At 31.6% G+C, this 15,635-nt stretch overlaps 1 protein-coding gene across 10 annotated transcripts; it reads right to left on the bottom strand.

The window, feature by feature from the left end:
• Nucleotides 1-628: 628 nt before the first annotated feature.
• Err (estrogen-related receptor) lies at nucleotides 629-15,494 on the bottom strand. Of its 10 annotated transcripts, none has more exons than XM_006567595.3 (9): nucleotides 15,337-15,494; nucleotides 4,712-4,858; nucleotides 4,461-4,574; nucleotides 4,254-4,383; nucleotides 3,800-4,042; nucleotides 3,640-3,675; nucleotides 3,345-3,485; nucleotides 3,060-3,262; nucleotides 629-2,947 (listed from the first exon to the last, which is right to left on the bottom strand). In XM_006567595.3, the coding sequence occupies exons 1-9, from the start codon at nucleotides 15,346-15,348 to the stop codon at nucleotides 2,609-2,611; spliced, it is 1,365 nt and encodes a 454-aa protein (XP_006567658.1). In that variant the 5' UTR covers nucleotides 15,349-15,494; the 3' UTR covers nucleotides 629-2,608.
• Nucleotides 15,495-15,635: the final 141 nt, after the last annotated feature.

Raw genomic sequence — 15,635 nt, 5'->3', positions numbered from 1 at the left:
TTCTCTTGCAAAATTTACAACCTGAAAGGCAGTGTAGCAAATAACATGATTTCTTTTATTGCGATTCGTAAGATGGGCGAGGGGGGGGGAAATGGAAGAAAAAAAAGAAAAGAAATCATATTATTGAAAAAAAAGAAAGAAAATGAAACGAAAAAAGAGCGAAAAGATACACATATATATATACATATATATATATACATATATACATATATATATATATGGAACAAAAATTCGCCGTGGCTCAACAGCGATTTTCTTCTTTCTTTTTCCTCATCCGCGTTCGTTGCATTATATATATATATATATATATATATATACATATATATATATATCTCATAATGAGGAAATGAACCGTCGTTCGGATAAATCGAGAAAAAAAAAACTAATGGAGAAAGGACACGCAATACGTAAGCGTCTATCTAACTAGTTGCATCGTGTATTTAAATGCAGGAGGTTTTTTTTTTTTCTCTTAAACAAGGATTCAAACGTTAGAAGAACGAAGACGAAATGTACAAATAAAAGGAAAACTTAAAAAGGACGTCGCGATCGATTGACCAAAAAAGAAAAGTTGTAATCGCATGTCCCCGAATATTATTGCACTCTGAACGTCACAGTGATTTGCACACGCAATTTTTTTTTTTTTTTTTTTTTTTTTTTAAGATCGCAAGGTTTCGAACGACTCCGATCGAGCTTCTTCAACGAAATCTAATATTTGATATATAACTTTGATAATGATAAAACAATTTTGTTCCTTTCTCTCTCTCTCTCTCTCTCTCTTCGTTTCATTATCGAGTCAATATCGATTAAGTGAAATAACAAAAAGCCGATCCGAAAAAATCGATGGAAACCTTGCCTTTTTTTTTTGGTTGCGTGTAATCGACAAAAGAAAAAAAAAAAAAATATTACTCCATTAATTTGTTACACAAACGGTTTTTCCCTCCTTTAAAAATGAACCTTTTTTTTCTTTTTTTCATGTGAGTATAGTATAGCTCCTATACGATTGTTCGCTTCGAAAAAAAGCGATATTATGCGCAAGATCTATGCACAGATCTCGTAACAATAATAACTAGATAATAAAGATCCCTGAATACATATAATATAATATAATATAATATAATATAATAATATATATTCTCCTAATACGCTCCTCGTGTGGCACGCGCGAACAACATTTTCGCAAATTCATTTCAACAATCGATTAAATTTTTTTTCTTCTCTCTCTGCTCTGCCTCCTAAGAACCTAACTTTGGCAACCTGGCCAAAAAAGGTTCGTTCTCGAAACGCTTTTTTTTTTTGTTTTTTTGTTTTTTTGCTTTTTTTCTTTTCTTTTTTCACAATATCTCGTAGAAAACAGCATGGCGCTTTTAATTAAAGAGAACGATCCAGCCATTCTTTCGCATTTTTTTTTTCCTTGTTCACTGTTCACAGCTCCTTGTTCACGTTAATAATATTGGTTCGATTTGTACAATAGCACATACCTAAATTCATCCGCTGAACTAATAACTATGGATGTTCAATGCGGTACGCACATCGATTTTTTACATTTATCGATCTTTACACTTTACATTTAGTATTAGTATTAAAAATGTGCAGTTATTCTATGTAAAATGATATCATCTTTTCATCAACACTCTTAAAAATATATATATATATATATATATATATATAGAGAGTCTGCGTTTCCTCTAGTTTTTCAAATTGACTGGATTTATTTTTCTTTCTTTCTTTAGAGAAAAGACACATTAACTTAAAATAAACGGAGTTCGAATCGGAGCTATTCGTATATAATTTTTGATTGAACTGGTAGTATTTGGTAACACACGATGCTCTAACCTTATCTAAACGTCAAACACCCACAGTTAGTACATTTTGCATTTTGATTTCTACGATTCTCACCGGTTTTCGGTGTTCACGATCTTACGTAAATGAAAAAAAAAAAAAAAAACATTTTATTTATTTGGTAGGTTCTTCTGTCCGACCGACAGGTTTCTTCGTAAACTATCCTAAAAAAAAATGAGAGGCTCGAGAAAAAGCGTCTCGCATCTCTTGTACTACTACTTGTATCCTATCTTGAAATAACATCGTTATTTTTCTTTCTTTTTTTTTTTTTTTTTTCTTTGTACCTGTAAATGGGGTACTCGAAAAGGAAAGTTTGGTTTATTACGACGAAACAATGTGCCTGCTATATCAAGGTGTTTCGTTTTGAGAGTTTTCAACGAATCTGCTGGAATCACTGGCCAACGACGCTCCAACGCTCCAACACTCTTCCTCTTTTGAAAAATAAAGCCTTTTTTTTTTTTCCTTTTTTTTTTTTTTTTTTTTTTTTTTTTTTTTTTTTTTTTTTTTTTTAAGTCTTTCTCTTACAGAAAATGAATAAAACTGTACAGTCTCCGTTTCCTTTCTCTTCTTTCTCTATTCTCACTATCACTCTCATCATCACTGTCATCTTCTGTCATCGTATATCTTATAGGAACACAAGAAAATGCGTGCCTTTAAGTCATTCATAATGTGCGAGTGTTATATACTTAATAACAGAGCGATTCTAGCGAAGTCCTCCAATATATTAGATATTAATTAAATCGTTTGAGTTCGAGTTTGTTGTGTTATTTCATCGATAATAAGCAGCTTCTAACATCTCTACAAAGAGCTTGTTCATTGGTACTTTCCCCGTTCGATACACACTAGACCAAAATCGTCTGACAATTCCATCGACCTGCCTGAGACTGGGTAACACTAGGAACATATTTTGAGTGGCGCGAAGCGCTTGTCCTGGTCTTACTGCGGCCATACAGTCTGACAACGAATTTAAGATTGAATCTCTAAAGCGGTATAACGCCTGTGGCTCGTCTGATCTCGCGTCACTGTTTGCTAATATCAACGCCTTCAACACGTAATATTCTTCTCTGGTCAATCCCAATCTTTGAAGCCTTTCCACTATTTGGATACACTGTTAAAAAAAATTATAGATACATATATACATACATACACAGATAAGAGATTAAAGTATTAACAAATGTGAAGACGTATGATGAATTAGAATTATTCAAAATGATACTCACATGCGTGTACAACTCTGTACAATGGCATTCGCGGGCAAGTCGTTCGTCTAGAGTAAAATCTTGTGCAAACCTTAATCTACCATTATTTGGCATGCTTCTCCACGCGAGGCTGAACGTCAATATCTCGGCCCACGTGCTTTGCAGAAGCCGCATTTGATCGTTTAAAGCTAAACTGCTGAATCCTGGAATCTGTTTCGCCCAACCTTTAAAACGAATAAAATTCAGATCAATCGTACAACGATCCTGATTATGCAATAACAAAAACTTAATAGTAATATATATTACCAATTATCCCGACTAATTCCCGATCATATAAATCAGATAATTGTCCAAGTACTCTTTGATCAGTGTCAAGAGTATGGGAGATATTCGATACTTGCAGCATGTCGGGTTCACAGGCAGCCAAAGCTTCCAGCATTTTATTATCTACCAATAAATTAAAAAGTGTTTACCGTTTGAACATCTATTACATCGGTGATGATTTCGCGTCAAGATGAGAAAAATTTTTTTTAGCAATGAATCAATCAACGTGAATCCGACTCGAATAAAAGTAAAATGGGAGGAGGACCCGATAGCTTACTTATTATTTCGTTAGAAGCTCCTGTCGCTATGTTTGCTAGAAAGAATAAAATATCAAAGATTTAATCGTATCTTGATATAAGATACAAGGGACGTATAATGGGTTTTTAATAATGAAAGGAATCTTGACATATCGAAACTGTGATATTTGATATACTAACAAGGATTATTAAAGAAATCACCTTCCAGGGGAGCTGGTTTCACAGGTGTATAGGGATCGGTGGACCTTCTGTATTTTTGCCTCCCACCTCGGACACGATCCAATCGGACCCCCTCCTTTAACATGCCTTGTCTAAGACACTTTTGAAACCTACATGCCTGACACGCTTTCCTCCTCCGTTTATTTATCTCACACTCCCCATTCGCGGGACACGTGTACTCGATATTACCTGTAAAATTACTCGCTATTTTATTGTAATATACATGGCTCTCATCCAGGTAGCACCAATATTACCATGCGTGTATATATATATATTAATAAATGAATAATTAAAATGTTCTCAGATTAAAAATTAGAAGCAAGAGAAACTTATGTATCAATTACAATAGCACGGTGCTACCTGGAAAATTCTTGGAAAAGAAATATCTGAATAAACGCGAAGGAACTTTTCTTACCTTGTATGGTTCTTTTGAAGAAAGCTTTACACGCCTCGCAAGATGCAACCCCGTAATGAAATCCACTTGCAACATCACCGCAGACTAGGCAAAGCCTTCTGGGTATCATGTCTTCCTCTTTGACACCTTCCTGAATAAAAGGATCTCGTTGAATTTTGAATCGATTGGAAAAAAATAATAATATTTGGAATAAATATTCTCGCATACCTCTGATGTCCCCAAAGGCTGAGTGGTTGAGGAACAATGGTGCATTTCCGGACTTCCAGGGCTACCTTCGCCTCCGCCATAATCGGGCGGAACTTCTATCTTACTGCAAATCACCTGAAATATAGAAGAAGGTTGATCATCATCCCAAGGTTGTAAAAAAAAAAAATGTATAATTTTGTTTTCAAATTATTTTACATTTTCACGAATCGCAATTGTTTTTTTGACCGTAAAAAACTACATGTCCAAAATACCTCTTGATGCTGAAGCGTGGTGGTCGGTGAACAAACTTGATAATTTTGCGTGGGCGTCGTAGGATTTTCGATCTCTTGTTTAATGTTCGCCATAGTCCTATTATTTCCAATCATATTTTCGGTGCCGCCACCGGGCATCATACAAACCTGGAACAACGATTGGACGAAAAAAAAATTCTCTTCCCTGTTCAATCTTTCACACACCCTGTTTCTATAATTATTATTTTCTACAATTTGATCGATTTTATACGGAAAAAAAAAAAAAAAAAAAATTGTGGCAAAATAATCGAAAAGCAGAAGAAGACAGTCTGCTTTGCAGTCAGCTGCACTTTTTTTCTGCTGCTATTTTTAAGCACGACCAACGCCTCAAGCATTTTTAGAATTGACTTCAGAAAATTCGCGATACATAGCATCGATGTTTCTCGGAATATTAGTTCACAATTTTTTTCTTCAATTCTAATTAATTATCTCTTACTCTTCTCGCTATTCAATTTTTTTTTTCTTATCCATTTTATACGTCCTTTGATCTTTTTCGAAAATACAATTCGATGTGATTTATGAAGAAGAAGAAAAAAAAAGTAAAAGTACAAGTTAAAAAAGGAAGGTATCCTTAAAAGAACGTTAAGAGAGCAGAGCGATAGTGAATAAAGTAACGGTGAAAGGATTGCGTAAGCCTATTCCTCTCTGTCGCCCTCCTGCCCTCGGTATCGTATATTAAATGCACGCAGAAAGGGGATCGAGGGGAGGAAGAAGGAGTGCAGAGTATCTGGTTAGCCTTGAACTTGGCTTTTCTGCGAGATGCAGTTACGATCGTTCGCAAGAACTTAGGACGCGTGTGTCTGAGCAGATTTACGCTCTATCCAGCCACGATCTGTCTCTCCTTATCGTTGCAACCATTTTTTTTTTTTTATATATAACGACACCTTTGCTCAATTTTCAATTATCCTACAACCTCGAAGAAGAAGATCGTTGGAATTTTATTTCGGAATTTCGATTCTAGTCGAAAACTCTTTCTCCACTCGTGCTCCATTTTAACCAGCCGTTTATTTCAATAGTAGAGATCGATAAACATCGAGAATTGTGAAATGTGTGGCGATCGTGAGGGGAAAAAAAAAAGAGGAAAAACGATACGAAGGAATTGGAAAAAGAAAGAAAGAGAGAGAGCGAAGGCACCGAAGCAGCTGGTTAACCTCGAACTTGGCTAGTCGTGCGAAGTGCTTCACGTGTACGTCTCCCACGTTTAGATTAATGAAATAAAAACCGACACGGTGCGCGGAACACTCGGCCACGATACATAATGACGACCGTGACGAAACGATAACGATACAATTCCCCTCAAAATCCCGAGCTTAATGATAACAATAGAGAGAAGGAAAAAAATAAATAAATAAATAAATAAAATAGATATAAGTCGAATAAAAGAAAGTTTGAAGAGACAGAGATTGCATAATTCGAACTCGATTCGCCTCAGGAGTCGTCCAAATATCTTTAATTTTTCTCACTTTCGCCTCCGTAATAACCGTTCGATTTATCCAAAATGCAAAACGGAAGGAAGAAATGGGAATGGGAAAAGAGAAGAAATAAGCGTATCGCGATATCTGGTTAGCCTTGAACTTGACTTTTCTGCGAGAGAAGCGGCCACGTTCGCGAAGGCCGCAGAACCGCGCCAACGCACAATTTTAGCCGCCGAACTTTGACGGAAACAGCCGACTGCGGGCGGCCTTGAATCCCTCTGTCCGATTCTCTCTACTGTCTCCCTTCCTCTTTCTATCTCTCACCGTTTTTACTCGTACCGATGGTATACTAGGCTCCTCGCTCTCCTTCTCCCTCTAGCTCTCTTTATCTTGTTCCGTTTCAGTTTCCTCGTGTTCAGATGCACCTCGTGTATCGTCGATCCACTCTCTCGTCTCATTCCCTTCCACATCTGACACAAGACTTGCGGATCGAAAAAATCGAATTGGAGAAAATTTTGAAAATAGAATACAACGACGTACGTTACGCGATGTCTTCGGTGATTATTCTACGGTGATAAAAATCAATGCTTTTCTCCTCCATTGAATACTTAAGACCCGCATACCTTGAAACTTACGCGAAATCGTTGACTATATTACTTCATTTTGCGAAAGCGATCTTTGCGTATGTGACACGACAGAAGAATCAAGGTCGTTATTTATTCTATTTGACAGAGAATTTCGTGCTATTTCACACACATATATATATGTGTGTTTGTGTGTATATATATACGCGACCCCAAAAAAAGAGAAGAGGAAAAGAAAATGAAGCTTTTAATCGAGCGTCCATTTTTAGAGGAAGCCATGACCTGAATATCGATTGCACTCTGGCTAGTCGTAATTTTATTTCTATCGCAATAACGCGGTTTAATTACGATCAAAGATGTCTTCTTAACAATTGCTATTCATTATTCAACGATGATTGACAACCATCGTTGATACGAAATGTATCTTTTCATCCTCCCTATCGTGCTAATTTTTCAATTTTAACGGAATATAAGTATAAACAGAAGTATAATTCCAACATAATGGAAGTTTTATATTGGCAAAACAACAACATATTATAGATTCAAAATCGAAATTATATATTTATAAAGGTGTATAAAAATTTTTCAGATACCCGCGGGACGAGTTCAAATCCATCAGTCGAAATCTTTTTTATACGAATTAATTATGCAAATGAGAAACAAGTATCCAAATGATAGAAATGAAGAAAAAGAAATCATTTTATTATATACAATTATTTTATTTTTTCTCGATCTTTGTTAAAAATTGAAATATCTCATTTGCGATGAGTCGAAAAGTATGCCTATGCAAATATATCAATTCGAATTTTTAGAAAGTGAACACTGGTGTGAATTTGACAAAATGCTACGAACATCGATCGAATAGATTATTAAAATTCAAATTCAAGTTTTTTTTTCACACGTTTAATCCCAAATTCGAATAATTGACGAATCGGTAACGAAAGGAGGAATCTTTACCGATTGAGAGTTAAAGATCGCGTTTAATTTTTTTCGAGAAATAATAAACGCAAGTAAATCTCGTCCAACGAGGAAATGTTCCTGGATTGTGCAATCTTCTTTTCGATAACTCGAGACTCTGGCACGAGATCGAAGACGAGATGAAAAGGAATCGGACACCATCTTATTTTCTCGAGTTACGATTACGAATGTTTGTTTCCTTCGGATAAATTTCCGATAAAAAGGAAAAAGCGTCACGATGCGCACAGCGTGTGTCCGCGATTTCGCAACAAGTCGATCGCGGCGACCCTGAATTATTACAATGCTCACGGGGTGAGCGCGATATTACGGCTTTATATACAGGTGGATATATACAGAATTAGAAGTTGAGAGGAACGAATCGATATCCCGGAGGATGAAGACCCTGGGTCGCGGTCAAGGCCAGAGCTTCGTTCTAACAACTATGCTCCGATTTTACGGCAAGTTTAACCGAAAGGAAAGAAAAAGAAGAAAAAAAAAAATAAATATCATAACGAGTCAGCAACAACAACATCGAGACATGTAAAACTAATTTTAGAACGGCGCGACGCTCTTTCACTTTTTAAAATCTTCATCATCAACAATTCAAACCGCATTTTTTTCCATTTTTATCTCCATCCTTTTCAACATTGATTCCTCTCCGAAATAAACGTCCAATACGATAACACTTCTCGATCTTTTTCTCCGTCCTTTTTCAAAATAAAATTTAATATTATTTCGCAAAGAATCTCATTAATCATTCACCAATTATCGCACCCGCAGGGATTTCAACAGACTTGAGAGAGAGAGAGAGAAAGAGGGGAAAAAATAATAACGGAAATCACGTTGTACGAACGTGTGCTTTTTCTTCCAAGATAAAAATCGCGCATAAGAGAATTTATTTCGCGTATTGTCCAAGGTTATGGCTGGCCCAGCTTCGAGATGACGTCACCGACGTGTCTCGTAGCCTGAAAACTTCGATGCTCCCCACCCGAGGCGAGCTCGGAAAGCCGATGATTATCCAAGCATGTTCCTCACCAAACGCAGACAACGCATCATTGGCGCGCATACAACCTGCGCGACCAATCGTCAAACACGCCTATCGACGGATGCCCCGTCGTTTCACACAGGAGAATTCGACTTTTTTGCGAATAATTGCCAGATCCATTGTCGGATCGGCCTCTGTCAATTTCTTCCCGCTTTGTCTGCGTATCATTCTTCTATCGATTCGATCGTAAGTTTAACTCGAACTTATCTTATAAGCGGAAATATATACGTACGAATAGAAATACACCTGCTTGCGTATTCGATGAATCTTATAATTAAAATATATATATATTCTGTCACAAAAGTCTATTCTAATGCAAATTTTTCGTAATCGATACTTTACTTAACTACAAAATATACACGAAATACGTCGAACGTATGCAGATATCGCACGTAATTTCACGTACAATGTATAATAATAAGCGAGATGCAAGAAGAGAGAGAGAGAGAGAGAGAGAGAGAGAGAGAGAGAGAGAGAGAATTAAAGTAAAACAAATGTCACCTTTGTAGCAAGTTCACGCTACGTATAAACATGTAATCATTTTATTTCATCACAAAGAGCTTCTTCTAAACTTTTCTTCCTCTTCCAAATGTATATTTTGTATAGAAATTTATTTTGAAATTTATGGAAATAAAAAATGCATTCGGTGAAAAAATAAACGCATCCTTGTCACGTTAGAGATCCATAAAAGTGTGAAAGTCGTATTTGGATCATCGATTTCAAAATGTTTTGAAAATTTCTCCAAGATTAGTAAGAGTAAAGAAATCCGAAAATATCGACTGACGCGTTCTTGTAACGTTTTTTTTCTTTTTTTTAATTTTTTTTTATTAAGTTTACAATAATCTTCTATCTATTAAACTTCTTATGTAGGAATCCACAATTTTATTTCCATTGAAGTATCTCGATCCATCGATTCTCTACGTACGTGGAGTCTGAAATTTCGTGAGAAATTTTCTTTCGCAAATATTGATAGCCAATATTTATTTTCAAAATAAATATTAATAGAGGAATATTAATAAGTATAAAAAGGAAACTGTTTTTATAGAAATCAGCATTGGATAAATTCAAAATAATATTGGTTACAAATGTTATTTCAATTCATCCATTATGAAAAATGTTAATAAGATTAAAGATGAAATAAATAATTCCATGTTTTCTTATGTTTTATTCATACAGAATTGTGTAAGATTTATATATTAATGTATTATATGATCATTTTAATAAATTTTTAAACTATTAAATATATATATATAAATCACAAAAATATTATAAAATTATCATGGGTTTCATATATAAAAATAGTTAAATCTTATATTTGATACATTCTGTTTGAAAAACTTTATAAGTGAAATATTTGTTTTTAATAAAAATTCTAAAAAGAATATGTATTATTGATAAATATATTTAATGATTAATAAAATGTATCTTTGAATGAATATAAATTTCCTCCATTTTGATTAAAAATAAATTTGAAAAATTTGGAAAATTTCCATACGATTTAGAATTTCTAAATAGATTGACGTGAAAATTATTACATTCTTCTTATCGTCAAATATCGGAGCACATAAGAATTAATTATCGCAAAACAATTGAAACGATTTCAAAATAAATAATTGTTTTTAACAAAATAATTATTTACTTTCGAATATTTCATACGATAATCAAAAACGACACATTATCTATATTTTTTTTACGAAATATTATTTACATTACCTATATTTTTTTCTAAAAAGAAAATATTAACGTCACGATTAATATATTTTCTTCAAATTTTATCGATCGTTTTATCAATAAGATATATCTTTTAACAAAATTTCAAATAAAAAAGAAAAATTAAAAGAAATTTTTAGGAACAAACAAGGGAAAAAACGTAGATGAAAAAGTATCGATAAAAGTTTCTAACTTAAGGTCGTTCGATTTAGTTGTTTCACAGTCATCAAAATAAACAACTTTTTCATGGCAATGTTTGTATGTACATATATATATATATATATATATACAAATGATGTAAAATATTTTAACTTATATTCAATATAGAATTTTAAATTTATTATCTATTTATTATAATATCTTAAATTTATCATATTTATTCAAATATTTACATATTTTATGTATACGTTAAACGTGAAATTTAATTCAAATAAATCGATCAACTTATCAATTAGCAGGAACAAAGATTACAAAATCGAAGTAATCATGAATCAACGGTAACGTTAAAAACGGACAGACGTGGAAAAATGATCAGTAAGTTACAGGATAGATTACCTAACAGACACGTCGTAACGTAATAACCGAGTCTGTTGTCGCTAAAGCTGACTGACGGTATGTACGCGACAAAGATAATACATATGTATTCTTATTGCATTGAAAAACAAGCAAGTTCGAACAACACAGATGTAATTAACATGATCTATGCAAGAAAAATCGTTGAATTTGTTGCATATTAATAAGGAAAAAAAAAATACAAAGTTTTGAAGATTACCAAAACTAATTTTTTTTCACCAACTCCGGATTTCAGATCATATTATAATGATCAACGCATGATCATTATTGTGAAACGAATTTTTTTTTTTTCATTTGATTATTCTTCAAAACGAACGTTAAATATTTCCGTTTCGAAATAATCAAAACTTTGCTCGATATTCGATCAACGGATTAACGGAAAATAGCAAAGAACGCGCGCGCAGCAACGTAAACAAAGCCACGAGATGGAAAAGAAGAAAGAGGTTATGTATCGACAACACCTACCACATCGTACATCCATGAATCCATGATCGTCTCTTTTGTCCAAATAATACAAGAACACTGTATTCTTATTTTCTTGCTATACTTTTCCTAGATGAAAAGCGAAAAAGACCACAATGTCAAGAATTGAAACACTCATGAAGACTACGAATAAAGCACGCACACCAGTATGTACACACTATCCCCCTACCACGACGTTGACGGCGCGACGAGCCGTACGCGACTGACGGCAATTCTGAGGATACGGTAATACACGGAGATGGCCGATCCTAATACCAGGCGCCACAAATCCGCAAAATATATATTTCTTATACTAATTACCTTATCTTCGTTTAAGGAATAACCGAATTTTCAGACAAAATATATCAAATATCTTATCTAATTGATCAACAGATATTCAATTTTTTATGATTATGATTTATACGATCTATTCTTTATCTTGCACAACAAAACAATTTCTCATGAATAGATAAAATTTCAATTTTATATATATATATATATATATATATATATATATATATATATACTGTTAATAAATTTATTATTATAAATATTTATAATATTATATATATTTATCGCTATATTAAATATAAATGTTGTTGATAAATTTCTCTGACTTACTGTTATTATAAAAAAAATTCTAAAAATAATTTCTATTCCAAATATATATTTCCAATTAAATATAAACAAATAATGTTTTTGAGATTAAAAACATATATTTTATATAATACTAGTATTAATATTATAAACATATATTACATGGTATAGAAGGTATAGAATATAAGTAAATTTTCCAGAAACATTAATATCTTCAAGACAACAGAGTTATTTTCGTTTGCAAAGAATTAGATCGGGGTGTATTTATCGATGATAAAATCATCAACTTCAATTTGAAGCACAACACGTTACCACGTTGTATAAATATAAACGAAATTGATAAAATTACCGTGAACATTATCATGGTCATGACCAATCGGTCATTAACTCTTGGCCGTGAAGCTATTTTGAAGCAGGTCTTTCTATAAACTGAACCTCTTTTTACTTCAGTATTCTAAACACGATGAAGAAGAAACAGGAAAAGATGTTAATTGAATAAATGATTCCACGAAGTAGAAGAAAATAAAATGTTATGATATGAATGTTTTTTTTTTTTTTACACAGAATAGATACGATAAAAATAATGTGAACAAAGAAAGAAACGTATAAAATGGCATTGCGTCCATGTACAAGCCAATTGAATTTTCAGACTAGCAGGTCTGATCGATCGAGCTCCAAAACTCTCCCTTTACCCACAGTTGAAGCAGGACCTAAACAGGACCTAAATTGATACGTTACTGGCGTAATGCGTGCAACATATATATATATATTGCTATGGAAGGGTGAGAATAAGAGGGAGGGGAGAAGTGGGAGGTGGGAGGCGGGGGCGCAGGCTGTGGCTATACTGAAAGCACTGGCGGCGGCTGAGACAGTGGTGACGATGGTAGCGATGGTGTCGCAGCAGCAACAGTGGCACTGGAGGCGACCGCTGCTCTGCCGACGAGGAGGGAAAGAAAAGTAACCGATGGTGGCCTTGAACTTGACTGTCGCCGTTTTTGCGTACAGCCTGCCCAAAACAGCCCACCAGCGTAGACACTTCAATTTTCATCTACCGTTAGTTATTTTTCTAAAATCCTGGCCTCTTACCAAAAGATTTTTTATTCTTCAATTCAATTTTCATTTTATGATTTTTTTTATGTTTTAAACGTTATGTGTATATATATATATATTATATTATTTTATATTTTTGTTAAAACAAAATTTTGATACTTTTTAATGAGAATTATTCCTTATAATTTTTATACACGGTAAAGAAGAGGAAAATAAAATAAATAATATGAGTAAATATAATCGCTTATGCGTACATCATTATGATAAAATTATTTTTGTCAATTGTTTCTCAAAGAATTATAATAAAAATTATTATACAAATATACATTTTTCTTTCTTTCTTTCTTTTGCAATAATCATTAAAGATTTTTACCAATTATACATTAAAATTTTAATTAGTTTTTTATACTTTTTTTAATATGTAAAAAATTGAAAAATAAATAAATTATAAAAGTGAATATATAATTGAAATATTGAAAGATTAAAGATTATCGAAAATAACACGAATTTAAAAAATAATATTTCCATATTTCATTTCAAAGGTCAATTAAGAAATAAAAATAAAAAATTTATACCAATGAAAATATAATAAGTAAAAATAAAATTTAATTTAAGTTGAGGTAATTAGACTTTAAATCAACTGAATCGATGACACTCTCACTTTCTTATATTTGCGATACTTCGTATCGTGTTCATATCTAATAAATATTCTGTATACGAATTCCTCAAAGTAATCGTAATTTATATTACGATATATTAATATATTAATATTTTCATAAATATAAATTATATAAATATAAATTTATATAATTATAAAATTTATAAAATTATATATCAAAAAATATTAAATATATTTGCAACATCATTTTCAAATTTATTACCATCTTCAATACTATCTATGAATAATAAATATAAATTCTGAAACTATTTTAAAGATTATATATTGAATAATATATCAATATCTTTTAATCAATTTTTTTTGAAAATGATTTTATGAAAAATGTAATAAAACTTAATTTTTTGAAACATGCACATTTTTTTACATATTCAATAAAACGCTATATCAAAGATATTTACAAAAATAATTCTTTTATTTGTTGCCATATATAATTTACCAATATATTGTAATAATAATACAAATATTGCAATAATATATAGTTTTAAATATTCATAAATAAAATATATCTACAATAACAACAATAACAACAACAACAATAATAATAATAATGCGCAAATTTTATGAAATATCTTGAAGAATGAAAAAATAAACAGTCGGTAATAAAGAAATTTCTAATTTCATCCGTCGATATCATTTTATCAACTATTTAAATCAATATCTTGCAATTTTATTCATATAACTTATATTTAAAAAATTAAATACACATTGCATATATTACGCAATAAAATAATTAACAATATTAACTATAAAATTAAAAATCATCAATAAAATCATCAATCGTAAATTGATATAAATATTTTTAAAAATATTTTTAAGAATATACTGTATACAAATTCTATACAATATAAAAGATACAATAGAATTAAAAAATAATATAAAATGATGATATATTTTAAATTCATACATATTTTGCTTTAAATTTATTCATTCTTATAACATATCAACACTCAATAAAAATTACATATTCTCTTTGTTCAATATATATATAATTTACTTTTGCAAAAACATGTAAAACATGTAAATATTTATTAAATAATTGAATTTTATATCTTAACAAGAAATAGATCTATTGTTTAAAAGATATAAAAAACATAATTAAACAAAGCATCATATTCTTATATATATATATATATATATACATATATTCTTATATATATATATATATTTATCATCACATGTCTAATTTCATAACTCGTTTTTTTGGACTAAAAAACCAAGGCCATAACAGTAATAGTAGAACTCACGCAGTTAATTCGAAAATTTAAAAATAAATATTAAGAAAAACTTATTGAATTCTAATTTTTAATATATACAAAATTAATTATTTAAATTTAAAATGCAAAACATAAAATAATTATAAAAAATATAACACACATAGTAAAATGTAAACGAATTTGTAACAAAGATGGCGGACGAAAATTTGGCAGATCGTTGATATTCAATTATCTTTACTGTTTTTCCAGAAATATATCACAAAAGGAATGACAAATGTAATAGGTAATTGAATAACTTACCTCGGTACTCATATACACTTTTGTATTTCCATCAGAGATTAAAAATTTTCAATCACAAGAAAAATATTGGAGCAATGGCCGATTCTACAACTCACTAGAAGCAGAAAACTCGATGGCTCCGATTGTTGTTCATGTGGCGCCATCATACGTTTACAATACGGACAAGAATTATAATCCTAAATACGATAAGTGCTAACCTCTAACGGAAAAATGAAAAAGTACTAATTTTGATAATCAATTTTTTTTTATTTATCCACTTAAAAAAATTATGGAATACACGTATTATGTATGCAAAATTA

The sequence above is a fragment of the Apis mellifera genome, linkage group LG5 (assembly GCF_003254395.2).
Source record: "Apis mellifera strain DH4 linkage group LG5, Amel_HAv3.1, whole genome shotgun sequence".
NCBI classification, from domain to species: Eukaryota; Metazoa; Arthropoda; class Insecta; order Hymenoptera; family Apidae; genus Apis; species Apis mellifera.
The sequence above is the reverse complement of the archived record's forward strand: the minus strand, read 5'-3'. Positions and strand labels throughout refer to the sequence as shown.